Here is a 24,022-nt window from a genome sequence, read left to right as displayed (position 1 = left end):
GGGACCAGGTAAGTATGGATGGGAAAAATCTCAGGGTTACCCATCCTTGCAATTTTTTTGTGCCCGAACGAAGGTCGGGCTTAACGGCAAGGTGGTTAATGATAAAACTGGAACAAGCCTATAATAGAGAGCTGACTTGCTGGGGAAAGTGATCCCCTTTGACTAATTTGACTAAATGGCAAAAAGTCATAGCATTCTTAAATGGGAATAATTCCAATTTTTATTGTACCTAACTCTGACCTGATTTACTGTAGTCGCAGTAGCACATCTGTTATTGTACATTTTAGAGTACCTGCGTTGATTTTCTAGATGAAAGCAGGAATGGCTCTTTGAGTCTACTTTACCCATCCTAAAAGTTCTATAACATACAGAAATACACAAGTATAATTCCAAGAGTAATGCTACTGTGAAGCTGATAATAAGGAGGAGTTTCATAATGTGTTTCCGCCCGGTTTCGAACCGGGGACCTTTCGCGTGTGAGGCGAACGTGATAACCACTACACTACGGAAACTGATAGCTATGGTATCATACACTGTTTTATATCTTCATGGTCAACAATCTTTACAGAACTGTTGAATCTGTTAATCACCAGTGTTAGTGTAAGCATAATATTCCACTACTTTAGTGATGGCAGTGATAGCAATAAATATTGACAGCAATGTCAGTGGTAATAATAAACTAGACATTATACCTTTTTTACCTAATCAAAATCAAGCCCTACATTCCTTCCTATTCACCTGAAAGAAGGAGAAAACATGCAGAAGAACACCATGGCATCTAAATTTGATTTTGCATTTGGAAAATAATCTGAATATGTGTATAGAGATTAGACTTTTGTAAACAATAGAAAACAACACATTTGAAATGGTCCAGGGTAATAATTTTTAATCATAGCAAGCAGCCTTTGATACAAAGCCTTCAAAACCCAAGAAATAAGTATGTTTTACCAAGAAAGCAGGGGCTAGAGATCAAATTAAAATAAGGGACCTGGTGTAAAATGAAATATGGTATGTACACCCTCTAGGAATTATTGATCACTTTCCTCTGTTTCTCATAAAAGTTCAGAGCTGCTGTTCACAAAGTGCATAATAATTATCATAGTTGCATGGGACATCATTCCATTCTCCTTTGAACCACATCAGCGCACAGTCTTCCTCACTGTCATTATCGTTTGGCTCCCCTTCAGACCAGGCCCTGAAAAAATGGACAAAATTACATACAGGACACACATTACCTCCCAAAGTCATAAAATTACTTCTCAGTTATGTAATAATGATGACAACATTATAGAAGTTCATATAATTACAATAATTCTCATAAAATCACACTAATAATGACTATGTATTGCATATATTTGGGTTTTTTTTAAAACAAATCTAACTTCTAGTTAAAAAAAAAACATTGCAATGCAAAAAAAAAATATGTATATAGAGAGTACTGCATTGGGAATGAGTTCAGGCCTTTCTCGCCTATTGAAAATGTAAGCGAGAACGGCCTTCTGATTCGCCATTCGAGCTCTCGCTAAACAGGAGGATTTCCAGGGCTGCATCATGCAGCCCTGGAAATCCTCTGCGATTAATTAACCTATAGTGCCCCGGGGATCACACATTCTTCTCCAATGAATGGAGTCACAGCTGAGGAGAACCTCCTGACATTGTAATGTAATGACAAATGATGTTACTTACATTTGTATCTGTAACAAATGTAATATTTGCAAGAGATACTTATATTACAATGTCAAGAGGTTATCCTTTGCCGGGCATCTTCTCAATGATTGCAACTGTGGCTGCATTCATTGAGAAGAGTATGCGATCCCCAGGGCACTAGAGGGTAAATAATGCCACAATCGCATTCTTTGAGAATATCCTCGGGCACTGAAAGTTAACTAACCTCTAGTGCCCGGGGGATGGCAAACAGAAGGATTCCCAGGGAATCTTGTGAATCCCCTGTCAACCCTCCTGTTATAATTTCCTTGATCTTCCGATGGTTTTGCAAAATCGGTTTGCTGAAATTTCACGAAACCATCGGAAGTTTGAGAAAATTTTCGCAGGAATGCCAGAGGCATTCTCGCTTATCTCTATACTGTATATACTCATATATAAACTGATCCAAACTTAAACTGAGGTATCTACTTTTACCTAAAAAAACAAGCAGGAAAAATACATTGACTCGAGTATATACCTAGGACACAAAATGAGTACAAGGGTACCTAGTGTCCGGTACTTACTCCCAGAAAGGGTTAAATGAGTCCTTTTAAAAAAAGGTGTTTAAAGAGGACAACTGCAGTGAACTTTATTTTTTAAACTTACCTGGGTATAAACTGTAATTTTTTTAATTTCATGCCCAAAAACTTTGGTTTATACTTGAATATTTACAGTATTTTTTATATATATATTTGTACTATAGCCCATCGATTTCTGCAGCATAACCACTGGAACAGGTCTCTATGGTAATGACCATTATTGAGTAAAAGAAATGCACAGTGTACATAAACAATAAAGGCAAAGAAATTGTAGTGTAGTGGAAAACAGGTCTAGGACATTTGCCTTATGGATCAATAATATTAGAATATATTGGCTTGTGACCTTGAGCAGATATAGTGCACTAATCTCCTAGATTGTAAGCTCTTCAGGGTAGGGTCATCTCCTCCTGTGTCACTGTCTTTATTCGTCTGTCATTTGCAACCCCTATTTATTATAAAGTGCTGCATTATATGTTGGCGCTATATACATCCTTTTTGTTATTATTATTATTATTATTATTATTATTGATAATAATAATAATAATAATCATCAAGAGTGGGACTTTCAGTCAGTATCATATAGTGAGTATACATAGCTATCTTCCTGTTCCCCCGCAGTCATCTGGTGGACACTTCCAACTTCCTTTGCAGCTTATAGATGATATGCAATAGAATTCAAAGAGCTACAAAAAGAAATAATACTGGAAAATGTGAAATGGTTTGTCACCATAAGCCATTTCCTTTGGAAGCACCTATATGTAACCATGTCCAAAATTACTCCAGGACAATGACATGCATTGTGTCGTGCGCATTCTAGGACACAGAACTCTGTCCATAATTTGAAAGGACCACTTGGTTGTGTTTTTTCTCCAGGGCAAAGATTGCCACTTCTCCCCTGCTGATACTGATACAAGCTGACAAGTGAAAATCTGGCTAATTGATAATCTGGTTCTTTTAGTTTTCCTGCATTTATTTCAGATCACATTTTCAATACAGAGACTGTAGTACATTGTTTGGCCACTATCGTTTTCATGGTGCTGTTCTACAGAAACAGCTGTTAGGTCTTGCTTGCTGCACTAATTACACATTGAGACCTCCCTGCTGCCTGCTCCCTGGAACTGTGCCAGATGTCCGCGGTGCTGCGAGAAGAAGGCTGACCTGTGTGTGGAGTATAAAAAAAAAAACTCTTAAACTTCAAAAATGCAAGATTATTGTGATGGGCAACCATGTCGACCAGTATGGAGGTGGTAAAGACTAAAAGTACACTTTCCAGCATAACTTGGTTTTATCCTGATATAGTACTCCGGATTTAACATAAAATATCGGAGGAGATTTGCACACACAATACCTTTTGAAAGCACTTTATACAGCAAGTGGTGAGTGCAATTTCCCTTTAAAAGAGATTAGGAATTCTAGTGACAGTGAACTCTTTTTTTTTTTTTTTTTTACAGCAAATTCAATTTATTTAGTAACTAACTTGAAAGATGTCTCATAGTTTGTGTCATCCACCCATTTCCATAGTCCTTCCTCATCAATATCATGCAGACCAAGCCAGTATCGGTTGTAAGAGCTAGGATTTGTTTTACCAGCGAGGAAAAGCTGAAAAAAAGGGTAATTATTACTGTCAAATCTGGACATACCTGTAAAAGAAGAGGATAAAGGTCACTGTGTTAAAATGCTGCTGTTTTGTTGCAGGTAGTCGCTGCAGGTATTCAGCACTTTCAGGTGTTTAGAATACTTGCCTCACTTCCACAATCTGTGCTTTCTCCTGCCAGCTTGTAGACCAATACAAAACATACCAGCAGGACAAACTGCAGATTATAGCAGGAGTAAGTATTTGACCCCATTGAAGGTTCCAGATACTTGCAGCAGCCAAGAAGCATTGTAGTGGTGTATAAACATACAGGCCATGAAAAGAGAAAGTATAAAACCTATTTTTTATATCTTTTCATTTTGACCTGTAGTGACAGGGTCATGTTACACACAAAGCAAATCATAAATCCAGGCAAACAATGACTTCTATTTAGTCTATGTGTTTTATCCCTAAACAATAATTTATTTTTAAACTATGCGTGGTGTAAATGATATAATCTCTCTTTACGCTGCACAATTATTGTGTTTTTGATGCACTGTATAGTAATACAGGAGAAGCCCAGTAGTTACACACATAATATTAGCAATCTGCAGTTCGTATAGTGTTATCTTACATGCACTAATGTTGGATGAAACTCCAATAGTGGTACACAGAGCACTAAAAAATAGGCACTGCCACTGAAAAGAGACATTTTATTTTTCAATTTATTGTCCCCCAGCTGTCCTGCATTTGGAGTGACTGGCCCTTACAGTATCTCACCAGTTCTCTTTGGTTATTAATTACAACTAAGTCACTTTCTTTTCCTTGGCACATAGTCCTGGCCGATTTCCAATCAAATGTGGATTTGCTAATGTAGTAGCAGCTGTTCTCAAACTGTATCCAGTCATTCTTACACTTCTTCCCTGCAAGAATCAAAAATACAATAGTGGCATTTAAAGGCTGAAAGGATGACAAAGTAATAAAATAGCTTTAGAACTTTAGAATATTTAGCCCAGACACTAAATAAAACAATGCTCCTTTTGTGATTGGTTAAATTCACAAACAGCATTCACTAATGCTGCTAAAAAAAATATTTGTTCTCAGCACTGCTAATGGGAAATACATTTTCTAAACTAATTTAAGGTGGCCATACACTAACTGGTAAGTGCATGAACAGGTAAATGATTGATCTATCTCTGATATTGATTGTTTACCATGCACCTTTGACCAGCCCAAATTATCAGAAAACTGCTCCTTTCCTGGAAATCCACAGGGAGCGTTCCCTAAAAAGCCAGAGCCAATGGAGGTGCCCCTGCTGTTTACTATAACAATTAACATAGCTATATTATAGTAAACAGCTAGAAAAACTCCAAATGGTTGCAGGTTGATAAAGCGAGCCTAAACTCAAAGTTTTTACTTTACATAAAATGGTAGACAATCCTTTTATATAATGTAAAAATATATGTATATATATATATATATATATATATATATATATATATATTTTTTTTTTTTTTTATAAAAAAAAGTGATGCCCCCTCCCCCTCTTCCCCCACCATGCCCAGCGCTTCATCCGCACCAGAACGAAGGAGAATTCCTGGATGGCGCAGGACCTGATTGTGGGGTCTGCGGAATTAAGGTGTGATTTTTTTCATTTTTCAGTTTAGTTCCACAGTTTAGTTCCACATTTTTTGATAGTCTGCAAAGTTTCCAAAAGGCTTTCCTTTTTGCGATATCACAGGTATCATCCAATGTGACCTCACATGCATTCTTTTTTGCAGCAGTTTGCTTTTGTTGTGTTATTCTTGGTGCCTGGCTATGATTACATTATCATCACATATACAGAGCACAGATATTTAACTCTGACTCAACGGAGATGGGGTTCTCAGTATTTTGGACTATGTTGCAGGGTAATTCTGCTTAAATGCTTGCAATGATCTGGAATAAAACAATGTAATGCCTAAGCATCTGACTGTAACCCAATGTTTATTAACAGCTTTTGCTCCATTTAAGTATTTCTATCTTATAGGTTTTATACAACTACAACATTAAACACACTTACAGTATGATACATTTTTCAAATACATTTCTTTTGTTTTTTTTGTTACTGGACTTACTTATATAAGATGATTCTAGCTGGTCCATCTCTGAAGAAAGTGTCCTTACTGAAAAGGAAAGAGGAATCAGAGTAATGCAATTAAAACCAAATGGTTGCAGGTTGATAAAGCGAGCCTAAACTCAAAGTTTTTACTTTACATAAAATGGTAGACAATCCTTTTATATAATGTAAAAATATATATATATATATATATATATATATATATATATATATATATATATATATTTATACTGCAACACCTTTTTATAAAAAAAGAGTGATGCCCCACCTCTTCCCCTGCGCCGCCCAGCACTTCATCCGCACCAGGACGGAGGAGAATTACAGGACGACGCAGGACCTGATTGTAGGATCTGCGGAATTAAGGTAAGTGTGATTTTTTCATTTTTCAGTTTAGTTCCGCTTTAAGGAAAACTCCCTGCTGATTTACAAAGGCGACTGGTCAATTTAAAGAAAAAATCTATTTAATTCATACATTTTTTTTGATAGTCTGCAATGTTTCTGAAAGGCTTTCCCTTTTGCGATATCACAGGTATCATTCAATGTGACCTCACATGCATTCTTTTTTGCAGCATTTTGCCCAAGTTGTGTTATTCTTGGTGCCTGGCTATGATTACATTATCATCACATATACACACCACATATATTTGACCTTGTGAGTAGTTATTACATCTTCTTCAATGCCCTTGATGAAGTGTGAAAATTGTAATGTGCTTGTGTCGGATTAGGCCTGATGACATTAGAAGACATAGGATGCAAGGAAGGGTAGGAAATGCTTCAAAGATGGTACTAGCTGTAAGCAGAAGCAAATTATTTTAAAAAAATGGACTAAGAGGTAAAAATACAAATGTATTGAGATAGTATAAATATCTGACTCAACAGATGGGGGTCTCAGTATTTTGGACTATGTTGCAGGGTAATTCTGTTTTAAATGCTTGCAATGATCTGGAATAAAACAATGTAATGCCTAAGCATCTGACTGTTACCAAATGTTTATTACCAGCTTTAGGTATTGTTTTTAATTTATTTATTTTATTTTTTTTGCTTCATTTAGGTATTTCTATCTCACAGGTTTTCTACAACTACAACATTAAACACACTTACAGTAAGATACATTTGTCAAATACATTTCTTTTGCTTTTTTTGTTAGTGGACTTACTTATATAAGATGATTCTAGCTGGTCCATCTCTGAAGAAAGTGTCCTTACTGAAAAGGAAAGAGGAATCAGAGTAATGCAATTAAAAACCTGTAAACACATCTAGATCTCAAAATACCAATTGACCCATTCTAGTCAAAATGGCAAGTTCCACTGACCTGAGCTCTTCACTATCCTAATGTTCTTGTTGCTTCATAATTTTTTTTTTATCATCAACACTCACTTTTACTACTTTTCAATAGTCTTTATTACACATGCTCCAAGATGGTACATGATTACTGTCCAGTCCTGCTAAAATGGCAGGATTAGAGGACATTCATGAGGGCTGTGACTGACCATTAGAAAAAGCTTTACAACTAATGACCATTTTACAGGTGGCAATAAAGAAGTCTGTTAGACAAGTCACACAAGCAAAGGTACTACAGATGATGGGGATATGTTGGTGATTTGCAACCAGGAATCTGCTGAACCCTATAGTTTTTCCAGAAGTTGCAAGGACTTCCTTGAGCAATGAGCATTTGTACCTCACAGGTCAGTTTAACTGACAATTATGCAAATATAATATTTGGCATTCCTGTTCATGCTATTGGGAAGACTGGAAAACGTTGCCACTTATCATTTATGTTTAGGACATCATTGTTTGTCAGAAAATAGAAACCACTTTAACATCTGACTGTCTTTTTGTGTCACTGGGCACAGCGGAGCTGGGCAGTCAAATAATCCCCTGGCATCTGGCCATTCACTAATGACTATGGCCAAGTACAGAATCCAAATTTGCATTCAGACACAGATCTTGTCGCAGTCTATGACCGGTTTTGGGATGAGTTTTTTTGTCAGAATGTAAACTAAAGCAAAGGATCCATGTTTAACTTTTATAAAATACTAGGCCCTTGTCACAACTGAATCTTCAGACCTTTACTGCTGAAGTCATCGATTTCCTTCTTACTGACAAGCTGAACATTCCCAGAAGATGCTGCAAGAAGCAAAACATAAATTATACTTAAAGAATACACAGCTATAATGCAAAACTATTGCAAGCACTTGGTGAGTGGAAATGTGGTAATGGCACATGGAATGTAGGGGAGTATCAGTAGTGTCTTCTGTCCAAATTTCTAAAAAATTTTCCAAAACTTCCCATTAACCCAACTGATACAAGGTGTTTTCATCACAATGTAGCTTTAACATTTTTAGAATGAAGTTGAAATTGAATAGCTAAGATGCTACTGTGTTAAGCGCTTAAGAAGATCCTTTAAAGCAACTATGTCATTGTAAAAAACACTGAATATATGCAATACATAGTGATTATTAGTGTGATTTTATGATAATTAGGGTAATTATATGAACTTCTATAATGTTGTCATCATTATCACATAACTGGCATAACTGACAAGTGATTTTATGACTTATGACTTTGGGAGGTAATGTGTGTCCTGTATGTAATTTTGTCCATTTTTTTCAGGGCCTGGTCCGAAGGGGAGCCAAACAATCATGACAGTGAGGAAGACTGTGCGCTGTGATCCCCTGCGATCCTCTGCGATCCCCGGGCACTAAAGGTCAATTAACCTCTATTGCCCCGGGGATCGCACACTCTTCTCAATGAATGCAGCCACAGCTGCAATCATTGAGAAGGTGCGCAGCACAAGAGAACCTCCTGACATTGTAATATAAGTATCTCTTACACATGATACATTTGTATCTGTAACAAATGTATCATTTGTAAGAGATACTTATATTACAATGTCAGCAGTTCTCCTTTGCCGGGCATCTTCACAATGATTGCAGCCGTGGCTGCAATCATTGAGAAGAGTGTGTGATCCTCGGGGCACTAGAGGTTAATTAACCTCTAGTGCCCCAGGGATCGTTGTGGATCTGCAGAGTTCATCTGCAGTTCAGTTCCCACAGTCACATGACCGTGGGAACTTTGCAGTCACAGCTGTGACTGCAGGCGATCCCCGGGGCACTAGAGGTTAATAAACTGAATGCAGCTCTGGGAATCCTCCTGTTTAGTTTTTCCTCTTGCGATGGTTTTGCGAAATCTCTGAAATTTAGCAGAACCTTTGGAAGTTCGTTGACTTCCCAAATTCTGGTTCATCCCTAATCCTTTGTATACACCTATTCATAATCTCTGATTGTAGTACTTTAGTATTTACTATACTAGACAATGGGAGTTGGAAAAAAGACACGAAAAGGGCTGTACGATAATAAGTATGTACAATGCATGCAATGCCATTTTAAGAAGATACCTATCTTCAGCCACACTAGTTGCAATGACTTTTAATGGTCAAGTGAGAGGTTTAGTTTAACATCAGTGACAGAAGTTGGATTGGCTGATTTGATATAATTATAGAACAAGTGCTGATACAGTATATGATGCCATCAGGATATCCCTTGACTCAATGCTAGAACTGTTGCAGTGAAAATCAACAATCAGAGGAAGAAATGGAAATGATGTGCACGTAGTTTGTGTGTGTATTAAGGATGGAATTTTACCCAAAGGTAAATGAATATTAAATACTAAAATGCAGTGTCTTGCATGTATTTATTAACACAATATTGTGTAAGCAATGAAATAAAAGAAATGTTTTCACATAAATAATTATATTGTTTTACTATGTTGATTGAATTTAAAACATGGCTATTTCTATATTTAGCAGAACTTTTGCATGTGATTTTAATTTTTTTATGTATGTTGTTTATGTTATGTTTTTGCTGTTTATGTTTATGAAAGCTTTTCACTAATTTTCTTGTGCAGAGGTGTTGCCTTGTTGGGAACCTGCCCCCAGGCTCCAATGTGAAGTGATTGGCAGATGCTTCTCTCCTTGTACATATCTTTATTTAGACCTGGTGATATATGATTAGTAGGTTTCTATCCTTTTCTATTCTAAGCAGGCAGTACATGACTGGTGAGATGGGCCACCAGGGTGCTGTACATAGCTTTCTAAACATAGCTAAGAGCACTCAGCCTGATACAAGCACAACTCCACAACTGAAGGAACGAAAATCTAATGAATAAAAGGGGCAGGCTGGGAATAGTATGGCTGGTCAGAAAAGGGCAGGGAAATATTGTGGGCTATATCCAGCTATCTGCACACTGTGGAAAGCTTTCTGGGTGTAAGGAAATCAGAACTGTGTAAAACTGAAGCTAACACTGGATTTCATCTTTAAATGTTTAGCTTCTACATAGCATGAGGGCATAAAATGCTTTATTTTAATTTAATCTAATTTAATCGAATTTAAATCTAACTAATAAAGTTTGGATGCCTAGAATGTAATCTATTTCACAAACTCCACGTGTTTCAGCCAAAAGAAAATACATTGCCAAGCACTGAAAAGTCATAAAAATATTTATGCCAATTAAAGATAAATTACGACACTAAGATTTATATTCTTACGTCTGGAGAATACAGTAATAAATAAAGCCAGGATCAGTATATACAATAACGCCAGCAGCCCATAGGAAAGCCGTCCTGGGTTTTGTCTGTAAAATGTACTCCATCTGTTACCTGAATTTAAAGCACAAAATGGAAAGTTAGTGAAATGCTCAGATAATGATTTGTAAGCATTGCTCTGTTCACCAGCACTGGAATTCCAGACTTTGATGATGATGCACCACCATAGAATAATGGTCTGGGCTCATGAGAGGTGGCTTAAATAATGTTTGGTGTTATCCAACCTGAAAAATCAGTTTACCAGTGATAGTGCCAAAAAATTAAAGAAAACCTAAGAATGTAGCTACTTGGGTGTTACATTTTGAAAGCACATGTATAGGAGGTAGATGTGTGTACACAACAATGGTGCACCACATATTAGACATTGCCACACAGAGAGAACTAATTTGTAATCCCATATTTACAATGAACTCCTAATTAATGAGCTGTAAAAGCATTTAAATCATTCCTTAAAGATAATTTGGATTACTATTGTTTTCCAGCATTTCGTAGGCACATGTATTCTAAGACTTTCTATATTTGGTATCCATTTACTCAACATAATGCCATCTTCTATTGTGTGCATTGAGGATTATTTTGTGTTTGTAATAAACTTTATTTTAGTGTATTTTAACTACAGATTTATTAAACTGACAAAAAAAAGCAACTGCATTCCTTTTTCCTTTCACATGGAATCTGCTTATAAAAAATGTAAAATGTTTTGGGGATTTTAAGTAACTTTTTAACCAATCTTTATTGTGTGCAATAAATGAAGGAATTTTTCCGGAAGTAAATGGGATCTGAGGGTTAAGCTATGTACACATGTCAGATAATTGTCACCTGATTCGGATGGTAGTGCTCATCATCATGTGTACAGTGGTCACCCAACATCTTTCAAACAAAAACTCTATGAATAAAGTTAAGAGTGTGTACTTTGGAACAGTTTGGATAACATTTAAATCTCTTATGCAGAAAACATTCCATTTATCCCCAATAACAAAAACATGCGGTTAGGTTAATTGCCCCCCCCCCCCACAAGTTGACAGTAGACTGTGCTAATGACATATGACTATGTTAGGAAATTAGATTGTGAGTTCCTTTGAGGGACAACAAGTGATAGGATTATGGACTTTGTGAAGCGCTGTGTAATATGTTGGCACTAAATAAATACTAGGTATTATTATTATTATTATTATTAATAATAATAATAATGATAATTATTAAATTCCACTAAATTCCAGTGGGGCGTGTGCATGAAAGCACTGGAACAAAGCACAGTGTACAAAGCACAGCATCCCATTACACTAATCAGATCATTGCAACATCATCATTGCTCTCCTATTTGTTGTATAGATTAAAATCCTACGCAACATCTTCTACACAACATCTCCAAAATCTGCCCCTACCTGTCCCCTGAGACCACCAAACTCCTTGTACATGCTCTTATCATCTCCCATTTGGACTACTGTAACATCCTCCTCCCTGGTATTCCACTAACCCGACTCTCTCCTCTACAATCTATTATGAATGCTGCAGCCAGACTCATCCATCCTTCCCACCGCTCCTCCTCTGCTGCCTCTCTTTGTAATTCTCTCTATTGGCTTCCATTTCACCTTAGAATCAAATTCTAGCTCCTGTGCTTTGCCTCCAAATCCCTCCACAGTTATTGTCCCACTTACATTTCTGACTTGGTAAAAAAATACTCCCCCTGCCGCTCTCTCCGCTCCTCCAATGACCTACTAATGACTTCCTCACTCATAACCTCATCACATGCACGGATACAAGACTTCTCTAGAGCTGCTCCAACTCTCTGGAATGGTCTTCCTCGTCCTATTCGGCTTGCTCCTACTTTCTGCTCATTTAAAAGAGCGCTCAAAACCCATTTTTTCAAACTTGCCTACCCATCTTCTTCTGTCTTTTGAAACCATCACTACTTCTCACCACTACATATCTCCCATCCTATTGTGTGTGAAATTCCCCCACCTACTAGATTGTAAGCTCTTCGGGGCAGGGTCCTTTCCTCCTGTATTACTGTCTGTATTCCTCTGTCATTTGCAATCCCTATTTAATGTACAGCGCTGCGTAATATGTTGGTGCTATATAAATCCTGTTTATTAATAATAATAATAATAATAATAATAATAATAATAATAAATCCTGCTCATTTTCTTCGCACATCATCCAGCTACAGAAATTAATTTCTTACCCAAATCCTGCAGATCACGAAAAGGGCTTTCATGAGCAGAGCCTTGGTCCGATTCCATGGTCACAGCTTACACTATTTTTGATTTAACAGAATTTATGCAGAAAGTAGCTGAATCAAGGAGGAAATGATTGAGAAATAGTTTATCCTCTTCCTTCTGCCAAACAGGATTCTGAAAGATAACTGCATCTTTCTGGAATCAAAATAGTTTAATGTGCAGTTTACAGGAATATCCTATGTAAAGGTCTGTTGAAGTTGACTTCGAGGCAGCAAAACCTAAATTAAACTCTGTTTTTTGTAAAACTTCAAGGCTAAGTTCACATATGTAAAATACACACTGTGCTTAACGCTGCTGGACACCTGGAAGTCATACTAGATTGTAACATGTGACTGCAAAAGCCTAACAAAGTTCTGCAATTTTTTATTTTTTTTTAACTAAAAACACTTGCATAAGCGCTGCTTCCAGTTCAGGTCTATGAAGGAGGTTGGGATAGCAAATCATCCTTGGACAATGAATGTAGTATCCAAAATTAATTCACAGCAACATCACCACAATCATTTGCCTGAAAAAACAATGGCTAAATAATGGAGCCATATTTACTTAAGTGCAGCTATCCTGCAGAAATGACACGTCTAGGAACTGTATCACTGCATTCTCTAAAAGGTGCTATCTTTGCCACTAATTCCACAGCAGACCTACTTTAAAACATGTGATCCTCTTTGGCCATTTGATACCCATTGATGATGTAACCCAATGGCTGGCTCGAGAGGGGGGGTCAGCAAACTCAGGCCTTTAGGCCAGATAAGGCCTAGCCGGTAGTTTGTTCCGGCCTAATGCCCCCTGGCTGATCCAGTCTAATGTCAGCCGGCAACCTGCAGCAGAGCTAAACGGCAACAAAATACTGGAGCCTCTGTGTGGTGGCTTTCTTCCCTATTTACCCTGGCGACGTAATTATTAACGCCGGCTGGGGTAAATAGGGAAAGAGCCACCACACGGAAGCTCAAGGGCCGCATGAGGCTCCATGCTGGAACATTCCCTCTCCTCCGTAGCCATTGCAGAGGAGGGGGATTTCCCTTCAAGGGGTGTTTCTGGTGGGGACCATTAGAGAGAGAGTTCAGTTCAGTGTGCTCCTGCCCACCCCTGAAATGGCCTAGTGGCCAATAAAGATTGCTGACCTCTGCTCTGTAGCTTATTTTTTTGCATGTCATTGCATGTCTATTTTGTCAATTAGTACTATATCCTGGTGCCCTTTTGTTTTCTGGGTTTAGGTATGCTTTAAGCCTTTGCCATCTTCCACCTCCAAAGCCTACATACTAGAAAGACCTGGCTTTTGGAGGCCATAGGGTCACTTACCTTGAAGAGCTTCCCAAAGCTTGGCTGCACATCAAATATATGTAAATATAAACCTAAATTTTAGGTTCCTGACTGGTGTGTCCATGTCATTGTATGGCTAATGTGGACATTCATCAGACTACTGTGGTGAGATTTTTTTTCTAAATGGACCAGGAGACAGCAGAGGACAACAGTAAAGGGCCCATAATTGTGGCCACCATGGCAGTGGTGGATTGGCCGTCCCTGGTTGAGGAAGTGATGCTGTAAAGGTCATGAATGGTGAATTCAGGTGAATATTTTTTTTCTTCATGCTGTAAGAAATCAGTTAGAAAGAGAGCTAAGGGAGCGACGGGAGATTTTCAGCTATGGACCAGAGATGGCCTTATGTTTTCTCTTCTAACCTAACTTTTTAATGAATACATGGAGATCAGTGTCCTTTTGGGTTGTGCATTTTCAAATAAAGTGAGCTGATCCACTGCCTCCAATTAATGCACCCCAGTGTTTTCATATCACAGATTGCAAAAGCATACTCTTTGTGGGCAAAAGAGTAACATTTTAACACATCAAAAGTGGATCTCAACATCATACCACCAAACTTTTGGAGGCAGGAAAGAGCGGAAATCTTTATGTATGTAGGTACGTAAGCAAATGAAATGCTTGCATTTTGCAGACCATGAGTGTTTTTTTTCCTTTATATTAGATTTTTAAATATCAAATGTAATAATTTAGAGGCTGGTTGGAAGTTTAGTGCAAATTAGGTTTTTTTTATAGTTAAATAATAGAGGTGTATATATCCACCCAAAAAGAGGACCAACTGAAAAGGAAGGAAGGAATGACAAAAGGACTTGAATCTGAAAGAAACCAGGGACACTTGGGAGCATAATAGAAAGCTGAGAATTCCAGTGCCTCCCAAGGAGCACATCAGCGTGCAATAGATACATTGATTATAAGTTTAGATGATGAAGTGTAGAAATAAGTGTTTAAGTGACATAATGGTTACCTATAACATGGAGTTAAAAATAAGCACGTTGAACAGAAAAAAAGGAAATCGTGCCCCGTGTGAGGATCGAACTCACGACCTTCAGATTATGAGACTGACGCGCTACCTACTGCGCTAACGAGGCAGCTGATTGCAAGCTTTGCGGTCTTATGGATACATTTATACATAGAGTGTCATTGTAATGTTTGCATAAAGATCAAGAGCCCAGACATCAAGGTACAGCAATTACACTTATTCTATAATGTAGCAAAGGGGTCATTTAGAGCCTTTTTCCATTCATCACAGAAAAAGGGTCATAGAAAAGACCAATGCTATATTTTTGAAAGTTTATTTGAACTGACTTGACCATTTTCTGTCTTATAGAAAACATCTAAAATATTTTTCACCTACTTGTTCATATAGTCTCATAGCTGTATATCGGTGTCAAATCCAAGGCACCCTGGTAAAAAGCTAAGTAAAAAGCTCTCCATTCATTGATTTAGGCATTGTGTGCTTCCTGCAACCTTATGATTCTTTTGAAGGTTGCTAGGGGTTGCTTGATTTTTCGATAATTGACCTCCTAAGTCACCTCATTATTTTGTGGCCAATACCACTTGGCAGAGTCAGTACCATGATACCTGAACTACTTTAAGCTATCTGTTCTTTCCACTAACAACCAATGCAGTTGTATTTTTTTCAGTTGGCCTATAGGTTTAGCAGGGGTTCCCTAAGACTCAAAATTTATTTCAAGGATTCTGCTGGGGAAAAAAGATTAAGAAAAAACTGGTCTTTACCTCATGTTATACCACTCAAGATGAATCTCTATTTCTGAGGAGGTACATTTGATATGCTGCTGCTGCTGCTGCTGCTGCTGCTACTACTACTACTACTACTACTACTACTACTACTACTACTACTACTACTACTACTACTACTACTACTACTACTACTACTACTACTAATAATAATAAAAAAAAAAAAACAGGGTTTATATAGCACCAACATTTTACACATCACTGTAAATTATGGGTTACCTATAATAAGTACATTCTAATAGTTTACAGATTTTTTTAGATAAATTAGATATAAAACAAACATAAATATTTATCCTATATTATATATTTTTTTTTATATTTTATAGCAGTTTAATTTAATGAAATGAACAAAATGTTAAACAAATCAGGTAATGTGCATTTTCCATGAAGGTGCCCAGATAGTTCAGTAGGTCTCTGTGGCGCAATCGGTTAGCGCGTTCGGCTGTTAACCGAAAGGTTGGTGGTTCAAGCCCACCCAGGGACGATCACTTTTTGCAAACTTGTATAACAGGTATATGTTTACTTCTTACTGTATTTCAAACACCTACCCAATGACGTCTTTTAATCTGCCTTTAGATATCTACTCTTCAATAGTTTACATTAAAGACTTAATACCCAGTTATATTCTGCGCTTCTGGAAATCATCCAGTTTTTTCTTAAAATAATCTGTAGAAGTTGCTGAAACTACTTCCTGAGGGAGCCAATTCCAAAATGTTACAGATCCTAATAAGATTTTCCAGGTATAAAATAATTATATCATCATAAATCCTATATGATATAGTAGTGACTAGGTTAGTATCTATTTTAAGAAACTGTGCTTGAACTCTCTGAATTGTAGTGTTCAGGTGAATTTCTTGCTACACCCCAACCAAGGCAAAAATATTGGTGGAAGCAGCAACAAACAGTAAAAGCAAGACTGTGTACACTCGTCAAAACATTGACAGCTACAATAGCAGATTGATGAACGACTCATCGAGAGAGACCGTAAACTACTGTGAATCAGAACAGTGCTGGATGTACAGTGTCACTGGTAATCACAAAAGGTTTTTTCAAGTGTACATTGTTCCAATGTACTTTGCATTTTGATGTGCCTGCTTTCATTTTCTAGAACCAAAGCAGAACTGTCTTTTCGAGTCTCCTTTACCCATCATAAAATTTTGGTAACATACAGAAATACACAAGTCTAATTCCAAGAGTAATGCTACTGTGAAGTTGATAATAAAGGGTAACAAAATCATGTATGATGTGTTTCCGCCCGGTTTCGAACCGGGGACCTTTCGCGTGTGAGGCGAACATGATAACCACTACACTACGGAAACTCACTTGACATACCCCCTGGGGAATCCATTGCCTGTTGAATGTAGTTTTCCATCTTCCATCTTGGTGCATTTATTTACTATTTTCACTTTAAATTAATAAATATTTTTATTTAAATTAATATAAACAGAACACCCTCCTTTCTCCCGTTGTGGCATCTGAAGAAGTGCAAACAGCTTCTCACTACTTTTTGTACTATTTTTTAAATGTAGTTTTGATTGTAAATTAACTCGGACTTTACATTTTGGTGTATTCATAAACTATTGGATTGCTCCAAAATGAAAGATAATGTAATGGTGTAATTCCAGTTTAACTGGCCTTTTGATTTGATAATCATTGCAATACATACTAGTCATGCAATATGACAAGTTGTAGGCAACAATAAGTCATCCATTAGAATTCCTGAAACAAATAGGCATTTTTCAATTAGGAAACCATGTATGGAACCCCTAGCCAAATTATTGGAATCCACGGATAAGTTGACTGAAATTAAAATAGATAACTCTGAGGTGGGCACGGATCTATTGGCAATTATGCAAGAATGGGTGGCACTGGACACCCATCAGGTGTTTCATCTGATTTAGCCCATTTATTGTACCTGAAAAAGTTGAAGTGGAGACTGCCCCAGATCTTGTTGTACAACATGATCATTTTTTCAACAAATGGTTTGTATTCATACTCAACATTCTCCCAGCACAGGATGAAGATGCACTACTTGTTACAATAAAATATGTATGTTAGCTAGCCATTCCCCTATCTTGTTGCCTTCTGGTCTCTGCCATGTATGTTGGACAAGAATATTATTTGTGTACCCAATGTTTAGGCACCATGGCCCCTGCTAGCAATCCCCAACTTTATTTATGTTTTTTTCCTTTGCACTGTTGTCTCTTTCATGAAAAACATTTGAACAAAGTATAATTAAAAAAGAGAGAAGAATGAAAAATATGAAGCTCAGGACCTTAATCAGGACAGGAATGGCCTTATGAGTTCTATTTAAAGTTAGTAAGCATACAGAAATGCAACAGTAAACAGTGATGGCAATGGGTAAGAAAATGGAAACATGTTTCCGCCCGGTTTCGAACCGGGGACCTTTCGCGTGTTAGGCGAACGTGATAACCACTACACTACGGAAACTCACATGAGTACTCTAATTGTGATCCTCGGAGAGTTTTTGTACTGTTCTGTAATTTTATTTTTATTGTCAGCAACCACTAGGGAAATAAATATATCCCAGATATAAAACCCTATGGACATAGTTGATCTGGGGCAGGGGTATCAAACTCAAATTCACAAAGGGCCAAAATTAAAAACTTAGACAAAGTCGCGGGCCAAACTTGAAGCTTATCTTTCTCATTAGATATAAAACCTTTTCATATAGAAACAAACAGGTTTTGCTTAAAGATAAAACTGCAACAAGCCTATATTAGAGAAATAGCACCACTACGACATTTCCCTGCATCAATAAAACAGTCCAATGCGGGGCCACGCTTAGGCAGAGAGGCCGCTGGTCTATAGACCGGCTGGCCAGCTGCAATTCATATTGAGAATTCCTTTGGGGGCCAAATTTGGCCCTCGGGCCAGAGTTTGACACCCCTGATCCAGAGAAAGGAAAAAAACACTGGTACAATTTGCTCCAACAGGAAAAAAATTCCTTCCTAATTCCATGAGGAGATCAGATGTTCCCTGGATCAACGGTGCCTGCTATTTTTACTTTAAAGCCCTAATACCCAGTTATATTCTGTGCTTCTATAAAAACATCCAGCTTTTTCTTAAAACAATCTATAGTAGATGCTAAAACTACTTCCTGAAGGAACTGATTCTACATTTTCACAGACCTTACAGAGAAGAATCCCTTCCTTATCCAGAGCTTAAACTTCTTTTCCTTCAGACGCAAAGAGTGCCCTCTTGTTCTTTGTAATGATCTCAAAGTGAATAATTGGGAAGAGAGTTCTCTATATGGACCATTATATATTTATACAGGGAGATCATATCCCCCCTTATACGTCTCTTCTCAAGAGAGAATAGATTCAGTTCAGCTAATCTCTCCTCATAGCGGAGCTCCTCCATTCCTTTTATTATTTTAGTTCCCTTCTCTGCACTCTCTCCAATTCCACAATGTCCTTTTTGTGAACTGGTGCCCAAAACGACTGCATATTCCAGATGTGGTCTGACCAATGCTTTGTATAGGGGCAGGATAATGTCTCCATCTCTGCAGTCTATTCCTCTTTTAATACAAGAAAGTACTTTGCTAGCTTTAGATATAGCAGCTTGACATTGCATGCTGTTATTAAGTCTATGAGATCTATTTCCATCTCTGACTCCCCAAACGTATTTCCCCTAGACAGTATGAAGCATGCATATTATTAGGCCCCAAGTGCATAACTTTACATTTATCTACATTAAATGTCATTTGCCACTTGGCTGCCCAATCAAACAGTACATCCAGGTCTGCTAGTAGATTATAGACATCTTGTATGAACCTAATTCCATTACATAGTTTGGTGTCATCTGCAAACACAGAAATTGTACTTTTAATCCCAAACTCTATATAATTTATAAAGATGTTAACAAGTAAAGGTCCCAACACTTATAACTGAACAAACTGTGCTTAAGTCATTTGAATTCCACTGTTTACACTTGTTAACCTAAACAGAGTTACAAAAATCTAATGTGTACAGCCGTCCCCTGATGACATTCATCAAGCTATATAGGCAGATTGATGAACGGCTGATTGAGAGAGACCATATACTACTATGGAGTGGTTCATCCACCCCCCTCCCCTCTCCATTGATTAGAATGGTGCTGGATGTACAGTGCTCATTCAACCATCTGTCACTGGTAACAATCACGAAAGATTGTTTCCAGTGATATTAATCTTTTATTAAGACTTTTTTTTTTTTCATTAAAATAACTCAAAAGTCAATTTTATTATTAAAAACGGCAGTAGGTATATGACATTCCCTTATAATCTAGGTTTAATCACTTTGAACTGAAAGTGATTCTTAGGAAGCTTTTACACTCTCTTCTGCTGTACTGATCATAAATAACACTTTCATTAAGACAGGCCATTACCTTAGGCTCATATTGGGTCACCACGAGCCCATGATACATCTTCAACACCCGATTTGCACATATTTTCATGATCTGGACAAGGGTGGCCTCAAAACAGTTTAAAAATTAAATCTGTAAATAACTATGAACAGGAATGATGCCGGGTTGAAAAAAGTTAATGTGGGTGGTGGATAGGAATATTTTATTGTGGGACTGCTCAGACTTTCGTTAAATGTGGGTGGCATTGTAGTGAATGTTTTTGTGATTCTATCAGGCCATGAAGTGTGTGCTGTAAATAGAATACAGAAGTGATTCCTTCACTAATCCTTTCCTCATGTCAGTTTGCTATTTAAAGCGTACCTAAACTCAGAAATTTAACTTTACATAAATGGGTAAACAACCCTTTTATGTAAGGTAAAAATTCTGTTTGTTTAGGTTTCTTTAAGTGCAAAAATCTTTTTTTTTTTTGAGTCCCGGGATACCTACGGGACTCATCCTAGGAGGCTCTTGGCTGCTCCTTCTTGAGATGCTCGGGCATGAGCAGAAGGAGACTTTTCTTGAAAAGTGAAAAATTAGCGGATCTCACGCATGCTCAGGGAGATCGGCAAGTTTTTCCTCCAACCTTCGTCACCCGATCTCGTGCCTGCGTCAGGTGACGTAGGAAGAGTAACTAGGAAAAAGAGATGAAGATGGCGCCAACCAGCGTGCCAGCTTGGAGACGGATCCTGGGACGATGTAAGACACCTCCTGACCGATCGACTGCGCTGCCGGATTGAAGGAAGATTGAAGTGTATCTTTTTTTGTTTTTGGCACTTTTTAGTTTAGTTCCACTTTAAGTCGTTACTTAAGATTCCAAAATGCTGGATGAATGTTAGATGAGGAGCCATGGGTTGGGTGAAAAGAAACAGCTTCCCTAAATAATCAAATTGAAAGAATAAGAATTGAAGAGGTGAAGGACGAAGAGGAAGAAGTTGAGTAAGAGAATAAGGAAGCACGGTTTCTATTAGCAATTCTCAGCAACTACTATTACTATGGGGCACCACCTCTACCTCACCTTTTAGTCTTGTCTGTATTATACTTCCTACAAATTTGTGCTCAGCTCTCATTGCACCTGTGCTCTGAGACCTCTGCCTTCCACCTTTCTGTTTATCATGCCTGCTCAACAAGACCTCTACATTGTAATGTAAAGAAGGCCAGGCTCTTACACATACACACTTGCATCTTTTAAACTTTCTTATGAGCAACTAAAAAATTTTGGCAAAGGGAATAATCGAAATGAAAGGCTTTAAAAGAGTAATAAAACATTTTACTAAAAATGTGGCCTTTATTCCACCAAAAAGTATGATGAGTTCTTGCTATTTAAAGGTAAGTTAGCAAACTTAGAGTGTAGCTTAGAGTGTAGCTCCATTTTTAGCAATTAAGCTGATTTACTGGGGAAAGCGATCCCTCTTTGACTAGTTTGACTAAATGGCAAAAAATCATAGCAATCTTAAATGGGAAAAATTCCAATTTTTTTTTGTGCCTAACTCTGACCTGATTTACTGTAGTCTCAGCAGCACATCTGTTAATGTACTTTACATTTTACAGTACCTACTTTAATTTTCTAGATGAAAGCAGGACTGGCTTTTTGAGTGTCCTTTACCCATCCTAAAAGTTCTATAACATACAGAAATACACAAGTATAATTCCAAGAGTAATGCTTTTGTGAAGCTGATAATAAAGTGTAAAACAAAAGTTTCATAATGTGTTTCCGCCCGGTTTCGAACCGGGGACCTTTCGCGTGTGAGGCGAACGTGATAACCACTACACTACGGAAACTGACATGCATAATTGGCTATGAAATGTAATTTTGATTAAAGTGTACCTAAACTCAGAAATTTCTGAGAAGTCGGAAAGGTAAGGTGAAGAGAAGTCTAAGGTAAAAATTCTGTTTTTTTTTTTTTTTAGGTGCAACACCCTTTAAAAAAAAAAGGGTGCAGCACTGCCCTCTAATTCTGCTCTCTATTATTATTTATAGTAAAGACATGTTGTGTTCTGTAAGGAATGGGAGTGCAAAGCCTTCCAGGATCCCTACGTCACGTATCTCGGGAGGCTTTTGGCTGCTCCTTTGGGCATGCGCAGAAGGAGCCTTTTCGTGCAAATAGAAAAATTTGCCAATCTTACGCATGCGCAGTGAGATCGGCAAATTAGTTTTTCATCTTACGTCACCCGATCTCCTGCCTGGGTGGGTGAGATAGGATGAAGAACCTAGAAGAAGAGAGAAGATGGCAGCGCCCAGACCTCCGGCTCCAGAACAGGTGCCAGGACGACGCGGGACCAGATGCATAACACCCCCGGATGGATCGGACTGCCCTTTGGGAACAAAGGTAATTGTAATTTTTTTGTTTTGGCAGTTTTTAGTTTAGTTGCTCTTTAAGAATTGACTTAGATTTTCCAGCCTGATAAATTTATTAGCTATTTTCCCTTATTTTTATTTAAATTAATAAAAAAAAAGCCCACCTTCCTCCAGTTGTTACATCTGAAGAAGTGCAAACAGCTTCTCGCTACTCATTTGTCAATCTGTGGATCCAAGAGATTGGATGACATTTAATGCCATAGAAAATTTTAGATTGTTGTCTCTCCAGAGATCACTGATAACATCATATCGTTCTTTCTTATGATGATAACACTGAAACAATACTAACCAGAGTAAGATTTAGACAAGATATAACTTCCATTATGAGTTCCAGGGGTACTACAGAGCGTAGTGCTCATCCACACTAGGGTTTTAGGAGCAGTACATTCAAAATTTCCTCTCTGCTCCTATAGATATACCACACTGTTATTACTCCTGGGAACAAAACCCCTTACAAAATAAGTTTTACTTTGACCGGGAGCCACTGCCAACCTTGAGTGTGCCAATTTGGCTGTAGTGATCAAGCCAACATGCCTGGTGTGCACCTTGGAGTATTGGGGGTACCACAGAGCACAGTGCTCATCAGCACTAGTGATTTAGGACATTATTACTCCTGGAAATAGAGCCCCTTCAAACTATATATTTTAGTTTGAACATGAGCCACTCACTGCCAACCTTGGGTGTGCCATTCTTGTTGTGGTTTTCAAGCCAACATGCTTGGTATGTGATGCTAGAGATGTATGGTGGGGGGTGAAAAAATGTGATCCTAATTTTTGGTTATGAAAATGGTTAACAAACTATATATATTCAAGTCTTTCTATATATTTGGAGTTTGGTGATTCAAATAAGATTGGTGCCCCGTGTGAGGATCGAACTCACGACCTTCAGATTATGAGACTGACGCGCTAACGAGGCTCTTGTAGTTCAATTGGATTGAAAGCAATGTTCTGGTTTTGCTCATCACATATTATAATAATAATAATAATATTAATAATAATATTAATAATAATAATAATAATATAAGAGATCATTATTTTCATCATAAATTAGATCCAGAGCATTGCTCAGTACCCAAAACTTTTTATAGGAAATTGCTTTTACAATTTGTCAAATCATGTTCTTATAAGATTTTCAGTAATAGGCAATAGTACAGGAGCCAGAGATAAATATATTTAGTATCTTTTTTTTCTGCAATTTAGTTTTTTATCCTTTCACAGCCAGGAGTTAGCGTAATAATAAATAAACTGGGTGTTGGCCAAAAATCAAATAAAAGCACTGGAATAACACGACATACATGACAAGCTAATGAACAATAAAGAACATGTTTCCGCCCGGTTTCGAACCGGGGACCTTTCGCGTGTTAGGCGAACGTGATAACCACTACACTACGGAAACAGACGGACGCAAGGTTC

The 24,022-nt window shown here is 37.6% G+C and overlaps 1 protein-coding gene and 7 non-coding genes across 8 annotated transcripts; 1 reads left to right on the top strand and 7 right to left on the bottom strand.

Annotated features, from left to right (window-relative positions):
- Positions 1-439: 439 nt before the first annotated feature.
- On the bottom strand, positions 440-512 carry TRNAV-CAC (transfer RNA valine (anticodon CAC)). Its single transcript has one exon. It is a non-coding gene; the product is annotated as a tRNA-Val (tRNA).
- A 347-nt stretch (positions 513-859) lies between these two features.
- Positions 860-12,864, bottom strand: LOC140322978 (hepatic lectin-like). Its single transcript, XM_072399660.1, has 7 exons — positions 12,724-12,864; positions 10,482-10,592; positions 8,003-8,062; positions 7,092-7,139; positions 4,597-4,739; positions 3,721-3,842; positions 860-1,195 (listed from the first exon to the last, which is right to left on the bottom strand). The coding sequence occupies exons 1-7, from the start codon at positions 12,779-12,781 to the stop codon at positions 1,063-1,065; spliced, it is 675 nt and encodes a 224-aa protein (XP_072255761.1). The 5' UTR covers positions 12,782-12,864; the 3' UTR covers positions 860-1,062.
- Positions 12,865-15,104: 2,240 nt separating this feature from the next.
- On the bottom strand, positions 15,105-15,177 carry TRNAM-CAU (transfer RNA methionine (anticodon CAU)). The gene has a single exon. It is a non-coding gene; the product is annotated as a tRNA-Met (tRNA).
- Positions 15,178-16,257: 1,080 nt separating this feature from the next.
- TRNAN-GUU (transfer RNA asparagine (anticodon GUU)) lies at positions 16,258-16,331 on the top strand. Its single transcript has one exon. It is a non-coding gene; the product is annotated as a tRNA-Asn (tRNA).
- A 762-nt stretch (positions 16,332-17,093) lies between these two features.
- Positions 17,094-17,166, bottom strand: TRNAV-CAC (transfer RNA valine (anticodon CAC)). The gene has a single exon. It is a non-coding gene; the product is annotated as a tRNA-Val (tRNA).
- A 1,059-nt stretch (positions 17,167-18,225) lies between these two features.
- TRNAV-AAC (transfer RNA valine (anticodon AAC)) lies at positions 18,226-18,298 on the bottom strand. Its single transcript has one exon. It is a non-coding gene; the product is annotated as a tRNA-Val (tRNA).
- A 3,662-nt stretch (positions 18,299-21,960) lies between these two features.
- On the bottom strand, positions 21,961-22,033 carry TRNAV-CAC (transfer RNA valine (anticodon CAC)). The gene has a single exon. It is a non-coding gene; the product is annotated as a tRNA-Val (tRNA).
- Positions 22,034-23,932: 1,899 nt separating this feature from the next.
- TRNAV-AAC (transfer RNA valine (anticodon AAC)) lies at positions 23,933-24,005 on the bottom strand. Its single transcript has one exon. It is a non-coding gene; the product is annotated as a tRNA-Val (tRNA).
- Between the last annotated feature and the right edge of the window lie 17 nt (positions 24,006-24,022).

This window comes from Pyxicephalus adspersus, chromosome 2 (genome assembly GCF_032062135.1).
Source record: "Pyxicephalus adspersus chromosome 2, UCB_Pads_2.0, whole genome shotgun sequence".
In the NCBI taxonomy this organism is placed as follows: Eukaryota; Metazoa; Chordata; class Amphibia; order Anura; family Pyxicephalidae; genus Pyxicephalus; species Pyxicephalus adspersus.
This window is presented reverse-complemented; position numbering and strand designations above follow the sequence as displayed.

Bases quoted from the DNA above. Each gene is read 5' to 3' on its own strand.
- LOC140322978 (XM_072399660.1), bottom strand. From the start codon at position 12,781: ATGGAATCGGACCAAGGCTCTGCTCATGAAAGCCCTTTTCGTGATCTG. The intron at 10,593-12,723 runs GTAAGAAATTAA...CTTTAAATTCAG, and splicing joins TCGTGATCTGCAGGATTTGG to GTAACAGATGGAGTACATTT. The intron at 1,196-3,720 runs GTTAGTTACTAA...CCATTTTTTCAG, and splicing joins AACTATGAGACATCTTTCAA to GGCCTGGTCTGAAGGGGAGC.